This window comes from Molothrus aeneus, chromosome 6, assembly GCF_037042795.1.
Source record: "Molothrus aeneus isolate 106 chromosome 6, BPBGC_Maene_1.0, whole genome shotgun sequence".
NCBI classification, from domain to species: Eukaryota; Metazoa; Chordata; class Aves; order Passeriformes; family Icteridae; genus Molothrus; species Molothrus aeneus.
The window spans coordinates 4,699,726-4,714,899 of record NC_089651.1 but is presented as its reverse complement, the minus strand read 5'-3'; the positions used below and the strand labels follow the sequence as shown (position 1 = coordinate 4,714,899).

Here is a 15,174-nt window from a genome sequence, read left to right as displayed (position 1 = left end):
GGGTACAATTGGAGGAGGAGAAACCAATTTGTTTTTTGAATAAATCTTAAGAATGAGATTCTTCATTAGTTTTCCTTTGCAACTGAACGTCATGTCTAAAATAACATTCCTGTAGTGTTTGCTTGCATTCAGAAGTGGGCAGAATTCAGATGCTGCTGTTTTTTCAGAACCAAGGGGAAACAGCAGTTGAGTTTTTGGCTGCTCCATTGCTTGTCTGAATGCCAGCTGTTCAAATGTGGCCTGCTGAGCAGATTTGCTATTAAGACATCGATAGAACATTGAGATGCAATGTTTGCAGGAGCTCTCCAGAAGAAAAAGGGATTTCTGAAGTTTCCAGTGTTTATAGGGGTTACCTGTGCTAGCAGATTTACAGTGCATTTTGCAGGCTTCTATTTCTTGTGTGTTTGAAACAGAGCTGTGGATTGCTCATACTTTATTATTGCTGCATTTCTAAAGCATCCTGGTGACTTTTAAATACAGATACACCATCACTGGTGTACTGGCACACTGCCTCTGTGAGGACAGCACCTTTGAAATAATTTTCAAGCAAACTTGCCCAAGTAACACTCTCCATATTTAAGACCTCAAGTAACCTGGTGTGATTATGGTCATCCCTGAGGGAGTTTAACAGCCTTGCTGTCTGAATCACTGCAAAGCCCTGGTGTCAGACATGGAGCCTATAAAAAGCTGCAGAATGCTTCCTATTTCTGATGTGCATGTTAAAATTGCTGTCTATGAAAAATTAAAAGCTTCCTCAGAGGAAGCATAGGTATGCCTATATCTCTTCACTGATAAATTTTTTTAACCTTTTTTTTTTTGTGAGTTTAAAAATGAGGTGTGATTGTTTCAATGGTATGCAAGGCTCCTAGGTGACATCATTAGTACTCAAAAATTCTTTTTCCTTTGGATGATTTCAAATTTTGCAATTTTGGGAGGTACTTGATGTGAAAATTAGGGCACTTAGGGTACTTCACTTGACTGAAGTTATAAATTATCCTGTTTCTCTGAACTTTCATCTACACTAATAGGAAAATGTTTTAATTCCTTAAAATATAATCTAAATACTGATAGTTAAAAATGGAACCATTTTTACCATATTTGGTGTCTGCCCCTGTTTTTGATGTGTAAGTAGTTTATTGCAGAAGACTGCACTGAACTTTCATCTCTTGGGGTACCAGTAGGGGTCACTTTTGTTTTAAGAGAGAAACCTTCAGTTTTGAAAAACACAAGTGTTTTTAGGATATTGAAGGGGGAAAAAATCATTCTGTGCTGTTGACTTTTCAGAGGTTGTACCTCCAGCTCCACTTGTTACTCGTTTTTTGAATACAAGAGCTATGAAAGAGACTTTCAAGAGCTACATGGAGTTGCTTGTGAGCATTGCCTTGGATCCAGACACAATGCAAGCCTTGGAAAAGAGCAATGGTACAGTATGTTTAACACTTGTGTGTTCTTACTAGATCTTAAGGTTATTAATCAATAAAGCAAGTGTTCTTTAAAAAAACCCCACAAACATAACAAAATTCGAGTTACACAACCTCAGCTGAAGAATCTACACATGCTATGGGTGTATATATATATTTTTGCATTATCTCTTTGAACAGTCAAAGTAACTTAGAAATATTGTTTTATCTTCTTTGCTGCATTAGAATTTTGCTGTGAATGTCAGAATTGAGCTATTTGTTCCTACAGTTACTGTACTTCAAACCTTAGCAAAGATTTATTTAAAATCAGAGTTTCAAGTCTGTTTGCTTTCTTATGAAGAAATAGGCATATAACTATAAGTAGATATGATTCCTCCTACTATTAAAAATGCAGCTTTTTAAACTCTGAAATCTTGAAACCCCGATCAAAGAAAATGATATTATGCACACTTTTTCTTTGAAGACAAAATATTTGGATTTGTTTATCCTAGTAGACTCCAGGGTACAAGTCAAAACTCCTATTTCTCAAAATTTAGTAAAACACTCATGTTCAAAGATGAAAGTTCCAAAAGATAAATCCTTTCATGTATTATTTAGTTGCAAGCTGTTGTTTTGTACTATATTCTGTTTGCCTATGTTTAAAAAAATCTTTTCTAGCCTCTCCTCTCCTGCCTCTCTTGATTTGAGTGTGCATCAGTGCACACTTATCTCAAGATTTCAGACCCATGTATTATGTCAGTAGTCCCACTAAAATCAAAGTAATTGACTTTATTTATAAAATGCTCCATACTGAGCTGTAAATTTTTATTCCTGGCCACATGCCTATGTTCAGCTGTATATTGTTCAATTCACAGTGGTTTATCAGATAACTTTCAGTAAGCACTTTCCTCTTTTTTTTTTGTTATAAATGCCAGCAGGACCATTTCTTGTAAAATGGAATAACAAATGTCAAAACCACCTACTTGTCTTCATAAAACTGCCAGCTGTATTGCACAGAAGAGGATTACCTAGGAATTGGTGTAAAATTGTCTCTAATATTTATACTCTGTATTGCTGTATCTGAATTTATCCTTGCAGCAAAGGAAACTCAGAGAAGGAGCAGGATTGCAGTCAGCAATTAAACTTCATACTATCTACCAGCTTAGTGGGCTGATTAAAAAAAAAAAGATTTTTCTCTCACATTTGAAATTAGATTATGTGCCAATTGCTTTATTTTTTACTTCTCACATTGTATATTAATGGGTCAAAGTATAGAATGAATATGAATCTCATTATTGTACATCTCTTAATAATCAACTGCTGTGGGTTTTTGATGTGTCTTTTAGATGAGCTGCTTTTGCCTCACATGAGAAAGATTGATGGAATGCTGAATGACAACAGGAAAAGGCTGCTGTCCAAATTGCGCTTGGATCATGCTTTCAAGGTACTCTCTTTCAAATTTAAAAGCTTTTAAAAGTGGTGTTTTGGGTAAATCACTGAATTCATACCATGCAGGCACAGCTTAAAACTCATTTGGAGCAGCAGTTATAAATTTAGTGCTTGTATGTGGCATTTGGAGAACATTTTGGGATGGAGGAGTTTCATACTGCAAAGGTGACGTTCTAGTTTTACTCCCCATACTTTCTGGTTCATTCTCAAGCATTTTTTTCCTTTAAGCTTTTCAAGTTTGCCAAAAGAAAATCTGTTTCCTGTCCTAGAGCTTTTGGTTAAGTGATTGTATTGCCTAAAAATAAACTTTTACATGAAATAGCTATGCTGTGGAGCAGATGTCTGAACCTCTTTGAAGTAGAGAACATGATCAGAGGAGTTTAAAACCAGGACAGAGGGATGCAAGAACAACTCATTTGTGTGCTCTTTCATGTATCTTCAGCATGGAAGGTTGAGAAAAGTGTGGATAACAAGCCCATATTACAGCAGCTTTGGCGTGGTAATAAAAAAACAGGTCTGGATGTGGCCAGGGAAGAGAGAAGCCGTACCATCTCAGTAGAGAGAAGGTAAACAGGAGGATAATCACTGTGCTTCCCACTGTTCCCACCCACCCTCCAAGCAGCAATGCAGAGTTTGCAAGTGCAGGAAGGTGATTTTCACTCATGTAGGTTAGAAAAGATCAATTCCAGCTGTTAACCCAGCACTGCCAAGTCCACCACTAAACCCTGCCCCAAAGTGCCACCACATCTGCTGCACGTGTTTCAGAGACCTCCAGGGATGGTGACTCCACCACTTCCCTGGGCAGCCTGTTCTAGTACTTCATAACTCTCCTGGTGAGGAAATCTTTTATAGTATCCACTCTAAATATCCCATTTTCTCTTGTCCTGCTGCTTGGGAATAAAACATCCTTTTGTCAGTGTCTGTAATCAGACTGATGATTTGTTCTTGTAACAGTTTTGAGGCCAACAGGAAAGCAGGCCTGACTATGAACACCATCACCAAACTTGTGCTTTGCCTCACTTTCCCTGTCCCCCTTTCCTCTGCACTGTCCCACAGCACAGAGACACTTGGAGAATGAGTGCTGTTCTTTTTACTGCTGTGAGTTCATATCTGACAACTAGGTGAGGAGGGGGATAATAACAGACTTGAAAGTTCTGCTCTTTTCCATCATGAAACCTTTTCTCCCATTCCATGTCTGGTAAATTCTGTGGTACATAAGGGGGCTTTGTTTCAGGGAGGAGACCACCATCAACCAGAGAAACAGCTGCAATTCACATGATTCTTGAACTTTTTTTATGTTAGTTTTGATGTTTTCCCAACAGCTGAACAATTTGTACCTCCTTGAACAGAATTACTTGTGGTTTCCTCCTTACAGCAAAAAGGCCTGGGGAGGGCTGTGTAATTTCAAGTGCACAGAGCCTCAGAGAGGTAGCATGTGTTAACCCTCTGTTTCTTGTTTTTTTTTGTCATGGTAAGAATTTTGTGTTAATAGTTACCTCTTTTTGACCTGTCTGTGCAGAGAAGATAGACCAGTTAAGGGAAGATACAAATTTGTAGAATTTCAGTTACATTCACAGTACACAAAAAGTGAGAGGTAGCCACACTTGATTTTTTTCCCCAGTTTAAGGGGGAAAAGCTACTATAATTCTCTGTAATACCAACATGAATTCCAACATGTAATGAAGCTGGAGTTCATAGTGAATACAATAGCTTTGCTGTGTGTTCACTTAGCAGCAGATTATGTATCATATCTCTGAAGTTAACTTCAGACTATTCCATCATATCATCTGCAAGATGTTAATGGAGTTAATGGATGTAAGGAAAGGATCTGCTTGTGATGTCATCTGCAGGACAGAAAACCTTTTCTGTTTTTCTTCTGATGTGACAGTGCCAACATGTGCCATCCTTGGGTCGATGTCTTGGATAAAAATGAAATGCCTACTTGTCATCATAAGTGCTTATGTTGGTTAGGAAAATGTATCTGATGCTCTTTAAGATACAGAGGGTTTCTGTTCCACCTCATTTGTCATTCACTGATACCATTCAGTTTGAATGTTTTTACTGTTTTGCATTGATAGGCATGGATGAATTTAATACTGTTTTTCCACTGGATACAGTTAATATGGAATATGTTAGCACTGTGTTATAAACCAAAGCAGACACTGAAGTTAGCAGTCAGTGTTTGGTAGTTTTGCCTGTCACATTTTTTGTAGTTCTGACAGTTCATTGCATCATTTGGGTAATAGTTGTTACAAACAAAATTATGAAATATAATTGTTGCTTTAGTTGAAGATCAGTAAGTGAAGCAGCTCAGCTGAAATTTGTAAACTTCATTTGAAAATAATGATGTGGCATTTGGAGAACATTTGGGGATGATCATCCAAAAGATGCAGTAATCACTAGTATTTAATTCTTCATTTCAGTTCACATTTGTCTGGTGTAGGTCAGTGGTGTGGCCATGGAACTGTTCTGGTTCTTAGGAATTCTCCAGAAGTGGCCAGAGCCCCTTGACACTCCAAATCAACCTTGAGGAAGGCAATTTTAGTGGATAGCAAAACTGAATAATTCAAACCTGTGTAAGTTGTTCCACTTTGGAAGTATTGCAAAGAAGACTGGATATGCACAGATTGGATGGTCAAGGTTCCTGCTACCACTGTGCAGGAGATTTAATAGCTGTTTACTGAGAGGTTTGCTTAATAAAGTAAAAAATGGCTGATATAGATAAAGAGCTAATAAATTATAGGCAGGGGAAGTTGTTGTAGTCAGGTACTGTTTATTAAAAGAAAATATAAAAATGGAGTCAACTTCATATTTTAACCCAATAGTCCCAGTAAGGTCCTTAAGCTGCATTGATTCATGTTTTCCACATGTCTGTCTTTCTGCCTCACAGTGGAGTGTAATACAAAGATGTTTATTTAATGGGAAACATATTTTTCAGGGCCAGATTATGTAGCATAGCAGGACTATTTCAAAGCAGCTGCTAACATAATGCTGTATTTGTTCAACAAAATTGGATTCAAATTTACTCATGCAAATAATGTAGAATTGAAGCTGACAGAAATGCAGTTCACTCTCATGAGTTAAAATGTCTTCAACTTGTACTTTTTTGAACCTGCCTTCTACTTCACTGTGCATAAGCTTTTCTGCCTTACAGATCTGATGGTATGCAATTAGTTTGTAATTTGCAAAATCTGGGACAAAACCTATGGAGATATTTAGGCATCCAGTGCCCACATGCCTGACTATGCATGAAATACTTAGAGATCTTCAAGTAACTTAGCCTTAGAAATTCTTGGGTAGAAATGGAATGGAAAGTAATTTAGAAGTTAAAAATTGCCCTGTGGAGATTTTTTTTCCCCCTCTCTTTCTAGTGAGAGGATCACAGATGTTAATCTGATGTACAGTGAAAGGATCTGCTGGTCTTGAAAAATTCGAGTAGTCAGGAGCAGGTGGTCATGCTTTCCAACCAGATTTGGTTGTATAATCTGATAAAGACACTTTATCACGTCTTTGTGGAAGAATAATTTTTTTCCTAATAGCTTGCACTCTAATCTTTTTAAAGAAGGCCAGTTTATCACCAATGTGGCCATTCTTGATTTTTTCATAATCCTTTGTCTTTATGTGGTCTGTTGAAGAACGCTTTGGAAAACTTTCCTGAACTGACGGTGGTCACTCGGGATTCCAAGACAAAGTGTGGAGGGACATCTGTGTCTAAGATCAAAATGAATGGTAAAGCTTACAACAAGAAAACACTGAGGGCTTCTAAGTCAACCACTAAATCAGCACAGGTGAGTGTTCACAGGGTTTGTTGCTGCCACCATCTGACTTGTGCTGTGATAACCATGTTTATATAAAACACTGCTTCATATGTTAGCTGCTTTGGTTGGTTGATCAAAATCTAAAATCTTTGAGAGAGGTGCTTTTTCTGTAACAAGGGAATGTTAAAACCCAACATTTAAAGGACTACATTAAGTCATTATTATAACTCAGATGTGAAACATGGTTTGTCAGCTTCCTGGGCAACAGTTTGCCTTCACCATTGCTGCTGTAGATCATCATAATAAGTCATATTATAATAATAATAACAACATATATAATAATCATATAACAGTTTCTTACATTTGCTGCAAAGTAAATGATACAATGACTTCTAGATCAAAAATTTAATAAAAATAGTGTTAACCTTGTAATATCTGAGATCAGATAACACTTCTTAAAAATTGAGCTCTATCTTGTTCCAGTCCTCATTTTCCATGGTGGAATTAAGCTGTGTATCTTAAATTAAAAAAAATAAAAAACAACATGGAAAAAATTTGAGAAGCACATATTGTTTATTTTCATAGAATTCCTGGGGAGCACTAACTAGATTTGGTTTGCTTAGCTTCAGCTCCCTGGAGTAAATAGTGGCTTGACAAATGACCTGTACATATAGCTCACACTCATATTTCTGGCCAAATTAACCTAATTTTTAGGTAAGCACCTAAATCAGCTTTTTCATGCACAAAGTCTATGTCTTCTGCAATGGTAGCCATCGATCTGGTAGAATAATAGTTAAACTTTGGTAGTTCTTGGAGTACTTCTTGAGAAGGGTGTGTCTTACCCATTTTGGGTTTGCAGTGCATTCAGGATGACTGAAAGCATTCTCACACCTGGTTTTGATAAAACAACATGGGAAGTGGAGATAGGAGATAATTAAGATATAAGGGAATCACAGTTTGCCAGGTATGTCACAATCATGATTTGAATCAAGCACTCAATTTCTGAATTGCTGAAAAAAATGGTTTACAGAAGAAAATGTCTGTCATGTCTCCTGGTAAATAACATGAATTTTCCTAAAATAATTGTTCTTTTTGCAGGAGTTTACAGTAGATCCAGAAAAAATACAGTTGTATTCTTTGTATCACTCACTCCATCATTACAAATATCACATATATCTAACATGTAAAGAAGAGGTAAGTATTGCTCTCATTCCTTGCATTCATTGAGGGAATTGAGTCCAGCTTGAGAGGTTATTCTCTCATTCTTGGTAAATGAGTATGGATTGAGGCCTCCTATTTTATTTAATTCTTTATGGCAAGCAAAGGCTTCACTGACCACATGGGTTGCCCCTAATGGGAGCTGCTGCTTAGAACATTCAGATGTGAGGCTTGCAAGGTTTGTGGGATTCCCTGAAGTGTTCTTCACTGCTATCCAAAATAAACAAAACAAATGTTGTCAGTGTATTTAACTCCTTGGATCTAAAAGGATTTTTTTGGTCTTAGAATGCCGTGCCTTTATTTCTTCTGCAAATTCTTGCTGGAAATATTTCAGGTAGCAGAAGTACAAGAGTTGAGCTCTGGCTTAGTTGTTAAGAAATGCATTTTGGGGGGCATTACCCTTGTTTTTAAAATTCAAAGATTTTCTGGCAGAGAAGGTTGATATTTAACTGCAGACTTTTATAAAAATGAAAATTCTCCAATTCTGGCAGCCTAATGTGTGTGTGCATCTCTCTCCCCCTCCTTCTCTTTTTTAAATAGATTTCTTCTGTTCAGAAGACGAGTGCAGATCTAGGCCAGGAAGAGATCGTGCAGCTGTGCATGAAAAACATAAAATGGGTGGAGGATCTTTTTGAAAAGTTTGGTGAACTCTTGAATCGTGTCCAGCAGAAATGCTCCTAACAGAAATGTGTCCCAAATCCCAGATTTTTCTACGGCACTAACCTGATGGAACAGAAAGCTCAGAGAGAGGCTCCGATTTCTTTCACAATGCCAGACTGCATTCTTGTTCATAGCCATTTTTATTTCTCTTTATGGAACTCTGTGCCTTGGCTCGTGCTAAGGAAAAGTGATGCTGCCAAGGAAATCAGTCCTTTGGAGATGGAACTAAACATAAACCTAACCACATTTTTAACCTGAAGAGTTATTTTCAATTTTGTAAACTATTGGATAACTTAGTTTTATTTTCAGAAATGTTTTTGACAAGTGATGAAGCATGCACTACATATACTTTTTTTTCTTTTTATTGCTCAACAGATAACAACACTTAAAATACTACAGATTTTTCCATCCCTGACTAAGTGAGAGAAAAGTCAGCGTTGGGGCGAACTAATTTTTACATGTCTGGCCACCAAATTTAAATTTTTGTACATTTTGTGAACAGAGCTGGAGTGACATCAGTTTCTGCATACGTATGTTGCCATCAAAAAATCCAGAAATTTCATTATGCTTTATGGACTCCTTTTACTATTGTCATGTTTGGGAGACCGAACATGGAGTTGGTGCAATCCTATGACTGCTTTTGTGTCAAATTATATTGTAATGAAAGACAATGACCTTAACTATTTTCCCTGTTTTGAAGAAAAAAATATTTTCCTTTATACTGTGGTTTTTTTTTTCTTTTGGAAAAAAAAATCAATTGTACATTTTATCTCACTAATAGTTGTATTTTTCACAGAGGAAATATTGTGGTTAAAGTTGTTACATGTATCTTTGTAATACACTTTCCATTGTTTTCAGTAAATCCTATTCATTTATATGTTGATTTTATATTGTAAACTATGTATCTCGAGGTAACCCTTTTGTTTATACAGGTTTGCTTCAGTGTTAACCAGAATAATGCATAATGCATACTAGACTAGTTTTGCTTTAAGTGTAGTTGTGTTAGACACTGCAATTATTTTCTGGTATGTGAAAATAAATTTCTTACTAAACTAGCACTTGATTAACTGAGAGTTTAAATGAAGAGCTACTACACTTTATCTTGGTCAACAAAGATTGTTGATTGAAAATAGACTATATGCAGTGTTAAACACAGCTTACATAATTGTTTGTAGAACTGGCAGTTGCAGAGCTGTTCTCTTTTTGGTGCCTTTCAAGTCTTCAGACATCTTTGTAGCTTTTCTCCCCCCTCCAGGTTGTTAACACTTAGTAGTGCCACTAGTCACACTCAGACAATGAATGTAATGGGCTCTGATCAGGAGAACATTTTCTTTAAATTTGCCAATAGAATGCCTTACTGAGTCATTCAGAATGGAGATGTACTCTACTGGCGTCCTAAAAAAAAAAAGTCATGTTGGTCTTTTTTCAGAAAATGTCAGAAAAACCTTCATTCCTTTATCCTTTTACTGCCACTTAGTGCCTTAATTTCAGCCAAGAGAGCAGGGTTCACTATTCATTGGCCAAATGAAGTAATGTTCATTGCCATGTGACCTTTCCCCCATGTTTTGATCCTATTTAGTTGTTAAATATTCATTAGACCGTAGAACTATAAAGAGTTTAATGAATAGATGTGAAAATGAAATTATTTGATCTTGAGTAAGCAAATAGAGGTTTGAATATTAAAGTATGTACAGAATTTTAGCTGATTAGATTTAGAACCTTGTAGGATGTTTACCATATTTCCAAAGCTTTTCATCCTTAAAAAGCAATAATTCTCCTTTACAATTTGTGTGCAGACTACGATGAACAGAAATGGGTATGTGCCCTTGCCTTTTTTAAAGCCTCTTCCTGGTGGTTTTGCTTTAAAAAGGGAGGTCACTGTCGTGTTAATGACACATTGTGTTACTGCTGTGTCTGCAAATATCATAGGAGAGGAGGTGGGTTTGGGGTTAGGCAGAATGTGCAGATTGTTAGAGCAATCATGGAGCTAATTAATTCCCACAGTGAACAGAGGGCTAGCTGTGGGATTAAGGAATTTCTATGGTTTCAGTCCTGTGAGTTTAGAGGGTGAAACCAAACAGCAGAGTTACCAGCCTTGGCAGCAATCAGATAAAATGATTTTAATGTAAATGTGCACGCTGCAGTAGAAACGTGCTGGTACACTCCTCAATCACGAGTGGGCATTCCCAAATTTCCATCCCTTACTGGGATGGCTGGCAGTGCCTGCAGGTTGATGACAGGGAGTTACTTGGCCAGGCAGAGTTCTGTGGTCACATTACAGTTTGGAAATTCCTTGTCTGTGGTTTTAAAAATCATGAGGATACAGACTGAGGGAACACTGGAATCAGCTCCTTGATGGTGTAGTAAAGAGCTGGTCAGACTTTGTCTCTCTCACACCCCTTCCTAATGAAGCAGTGAGTTGAGAGAGTTCTCTGTGCTTTCTAGAAGATTACCACTACTGTGTATTTACTCTGGATTTTCTAATCTCAAAGTAGCTTTAGAAAGCTGCTTTCAGTCCTTAGAAGCTAAAACAAAACAAAGAAATGGGAGGCTTTTGGAGTAGCTTGTCCCTGTTTAAAAAGGAAGTAATTTTAGCAACAACCATTAAAAAAAAAGGGGGGTGGGGGGCCAGGATGCTCTGCACTGCCATAGAAAGTGACCTGGCTTATTTTTGGCTGTTTTGTTCCCAAGGCCAGTTAAACAAGCACTGTGCCTGTAGAAGACAGGAAAAACTTGTCTTGAGTAAAATTAACTGCCCCAGACTATTAAAGATTAATATAATGGAGCTTCCATCTTTGTCTTGGGGTGCAGAAATGGTGGCTGGATTGTTAATTTACCAAACCAGAATAAGTAAAAACATGAAACTCTTGAGTGTGTTGAAGGGTCATAAATCAAAGCAAAGCTTTGTTAGTAGGATTGAACAGTTTTTTTTATACTGAAGCAAACTTAATGAAAAAGTCAATGTACAAATTACCTTTTTTTGCACAAATCCTTTGTTTTGTTGCATTTTAGATAATGAAGTCTGCACCCACACCTCAGATTTTTTCCCCTTGGAGTAACAGTGAGGTCTTCATCCTTTAATATGACAGTGGAAATTGAGCACTGATTTGACTTCAAGAGAAGATGCACTGGGAAGGAACAAAGCCCTCCTTAGACTATGAATTAGCAGAACAGGAATGAAACAAATTGCATAATCAGTTATTTGGCTTTTAATTCCACTATTCTTTCCTTTAGTGTGGCATCCCAATTTACACTGGGTTTGATTTTATTCAAATACAGCATTGCTCTTAAAGGCAGGTTTGCTTTGAGATGCTACTCCCAAAGTTTTGCTAGGAAAAAATCAGACACAAATTGGATTGAGAAATTGTTTCTGAGAACAGCTAAGGACTTTAGGGTCTTGGAGGTTCTGTGGCATGTAATGTATTCATATATTGTCAAAATGAAATACTACTTTTTAAAAAGTCAGATCTTACAGGCTGTCTTCCAAGTAAATGATTCCCATAGGAAATATATTTTAAATATTATTTAAATATTTACTACTATTTAAAACAATGTTAAAGCAGGAAAGCTAATACTATGGTCACAAAATGTCAGTGTGTCACCAACCATTTCTTATTTTGTTGCCAGCACTTGACATTTGGTCTCTCTTACCCTATTATGAACCTGTGCATTTCACAGTGCACATTCTGCCATATTTTATTATTTAAGCTAATATTAACATGTCATTGGTAATAAATGCATGTTTTTCTGCATATCTGTTCTACATATGGCAAAAATGAAGCTAGGGCTAATTAAGAGACACTATGCATTCTTAGTCCAGATTTTCAGGTGGTCCATAATACAATGTATGGAAATGTGAAAAAGGACAGTTTTGTACCATTCATGATGTTATTAACTAAACCCATTAAAGTGAAAACACTTTTTAAACAAAAACCTTATAATGCTTAGTCATTTGTTATTAAAACAATAAGTCTTGAAAAGTTAAGATTGTTGGAAACAAATTGGCACTTTGGAATTTTTCCTGTATTTTCTGCTTGCAGCATGAAGAAATACATTTCTACGGTTGGTTTTTGGGTTTTTTTCCATTATGTTGCCTGAACTGAGCATGTCTGGTTGATCTGGATTTTTATTTCTGGGAAATTTTAGTTCTGGATTTTTTAATTCTGGGTTCTAAATGTTCTGAATTAATTTGTACAATACAGCTGCCAGATCATCCACTGCTGTGGTGAGTGAGGAGCCAGACTGTTGGGGCAAGAGAGAATCTGCTGCTGTGATTCAGGTGGGGTTCACCTGAACTTCAGTCCTTTCATTTGTTCTCTTTCTTGATGGACTAGAATGTCATCTCTGTGTGCCTTAGAAGAAAAGGTGCTCACAGAGTTTTGGGATTTTTGCCCCCCAGCCACAAGGAATTACCCTGGATATCATTAGCACTGTTTTTCCCTCACAGAGAGGGCTGAACCCCATCCCATGCTGTGGATATTGTCCACAAGACCCACAGCAGCCCTTCTCTGAGCACCTTGGTTGCAGAAAAAGGAGGTTCTGGAGGCTGGAATATTTTTTTTTTTTTCATGGCCCTCTGTATAAGCTTCTTCCCAAACCAAGATGAATATAAAATGAGCCATTTTCCCATGCAATTGATTGTTGTTTTCTCAAAAAAATACTTTGGGAAGCAGGTAGGCAGAGAATGTCCGGTTGCAATCCTGAAGATTTCAATGCTGTGTTTCAGATACAGCTTTAAATTTCTGAAGTTTTGTTTTTTTCTTTTTCCAAAAAAAAAAAAAAAGAAGCTGAATGCACATAGCTTTTTAAAAAAGGAAAGCAGCTCCTACTATCAGCAGTTTGTGGGTAAGTATCTTAGGCAATCAAAATTCTTGCTTTGCATTATCTATTTGCCTTTTCCATAGATAACCTAACAAATCTTTGTTTCATTTCTAGAAACTAAAGAAGAGAAAACCATATTAAAATTCTTTTCATTTGGTTTCTTACAAGAATACAGCACTAAATACAGAGAACAAGCTTTTTATAAAGGAGAAAAATTAATGGTGAGTCAGGGAAAACAGCAAAAAACATTTCAGGGCTGTACTCTCTCATTTGTCCTGAGTATGTCTTGGGTTCTTGCTTTTAAAAGTTCCACTGGGCATTTTATTTTCTTTGTGTGTGCTTTTAAAAGTTCCACTGGGCATTTTCTTTCCTTTGTGTGTGCTTAATTTTGGTTGGTTTTGTTGGGGTTTTTTTAGCTAGCTGATGCCCAAAGGGTAGAGGGAAGCAGCAGAGCCCATGAGCAGGACTGAAGGAGCAGCTAAGATCCTTCATTTTAGTTTTTATGAATAAATGAAGTCTTTATTTACATGTGTTATTTGAAATTGTAAACTATATACTTGGGAATACATGTTGCAGCCTTCTCAGACTCCCAGAACATGTGATAGAAAGATCTTTTAAGTAAAATTATGTTGGTTTGCATCATCCTTTCCTTTCTAACTGTGCTGGCTGCTAGTGTGATTTGTCTGTGCATTATTTATGTATCAGATATTTTTGCTGTGGCAACAGAAGGTAAGTGATATGATAATTGAATAAAAGCTGGAGCATCAATGTTTTATTATGTGCTTAGGTCAAATGGGCAGCTTGTTCAAAGCTCTGGGAGAATGAGGATTTAGAGCTCTTCCCTAAGTAAAGCAGCTTTGATGGCTTCTGAAACCTTCCAGATTTTTGTTGTTGGTCAGAATGCAGAAATTCCTGTCCCTACAGCTTTCCTAACAAACAGTAAGGGAACACTTATTTGTTTCAGTGCAGCATCCAGCAGCTTTGTTTAGAGGTAGTTTGACCACAGTCAATGGACTTTGCACTGAAGGAGTTGAAGAGAGTGCTCACATGTTCTGTGAGAATGCAAGTGTTGCAATTCTGGGACCAGCTGCCTTAAATAAACCCCAGAAACCAGGTAACAAGAAATGCTCGGCCAGGGACTGTCACTTTCTCTTTGACATGAACTGTACAAGTTCCCTTTGAGTTTAGTGGGGTAATAAAATTCTGCAGGATGCTTCTGAGGGCATTTTCCTATCCTAAACCATGGGCCTGGCAAAATATGGCAGAATTGAGTTAGGTGGCCTCAGCATATTGTACAGTAATATAAAAGGTAAATTACAGATTCCTGCTTCTAACATACAGAAACAATAAGCCTGATTCTCTGCCCTAGAGTATATAGGATCTGGAGCTGTTTTCTAAGAAAATCAAAACAAAGGGTCAAAATCAGGAATTCAGTTTTGCTCAGCAAATCCATTTCAAGTTCTCACTTTTCTCCCTCCTCACCCACTAGCTCCTGCTATCCCATTAAGCTGGTGCCACTAGTGAGTGCTTGTGGAATTATGCCCTTTTCTGACCCAGAGATGGGGCAACTTGAGAGCTTTTTAAAAACTTTTATTCCATTTTCAGTCTCATGTGAAGGGTGAAACAATACAAATGTTATAATTCACACCATCACAATCAGAAATGAACTATTTCCTAATTAAAATACATCATAAGTGTTTCTTATCAACTTTTACTACACCATGCTATAAATACCTTAAAACCAATCATCTAAAATTATCCCTGGTAAGTCCAATACATCTTTCATAGTTCTATTTCTCTAAAATATCTAATCTTATTTATAAAACCATTCTTTAAAACTTGTTTCTAGTTCCATTTCTCTCTCAACA

The 15,174-nt window shown here is 36.9% G+C and overlaps 1 protein-coding gene across 1 annotated transcript in view; it reads left to right on the top strand.

Moving 5' to 3' along the window:
• Positions 1–12,418, top strand: part of QSER1 (glutamine and serine rich 1) — a 44,037-nt gene extending 31,619 nt beyond the window's left edge. Inside the window, exons 9-13 of the mRNA XM_066552386.1 lie at positions 1,285–1,422; positions 2,747–2,844; positions 6,485–6,637; positions 7,706–7,801; positions 8,366–12,418. Of these exons, the coding sequence (XP_066408483.1) occupies positions 1,285–1,422; positions 2,747–2,844; positions 6,485–6,637; positions 7,706–7,801; positions 8,366–8,506 (626 nt within the window). The 3' untranslated portion in view covers positions 8,507–12,418. The remainder of the gene's footprint in view (positions 1–1,284; positions 1,423–2,746; positions 2,845–6,484; positions 6,638–7,705; positions 7,802–8,365) is intronic.
• The last annotated feature ends 2,756 nt before the right edge of the window (positions 12,419–15,174 follow it).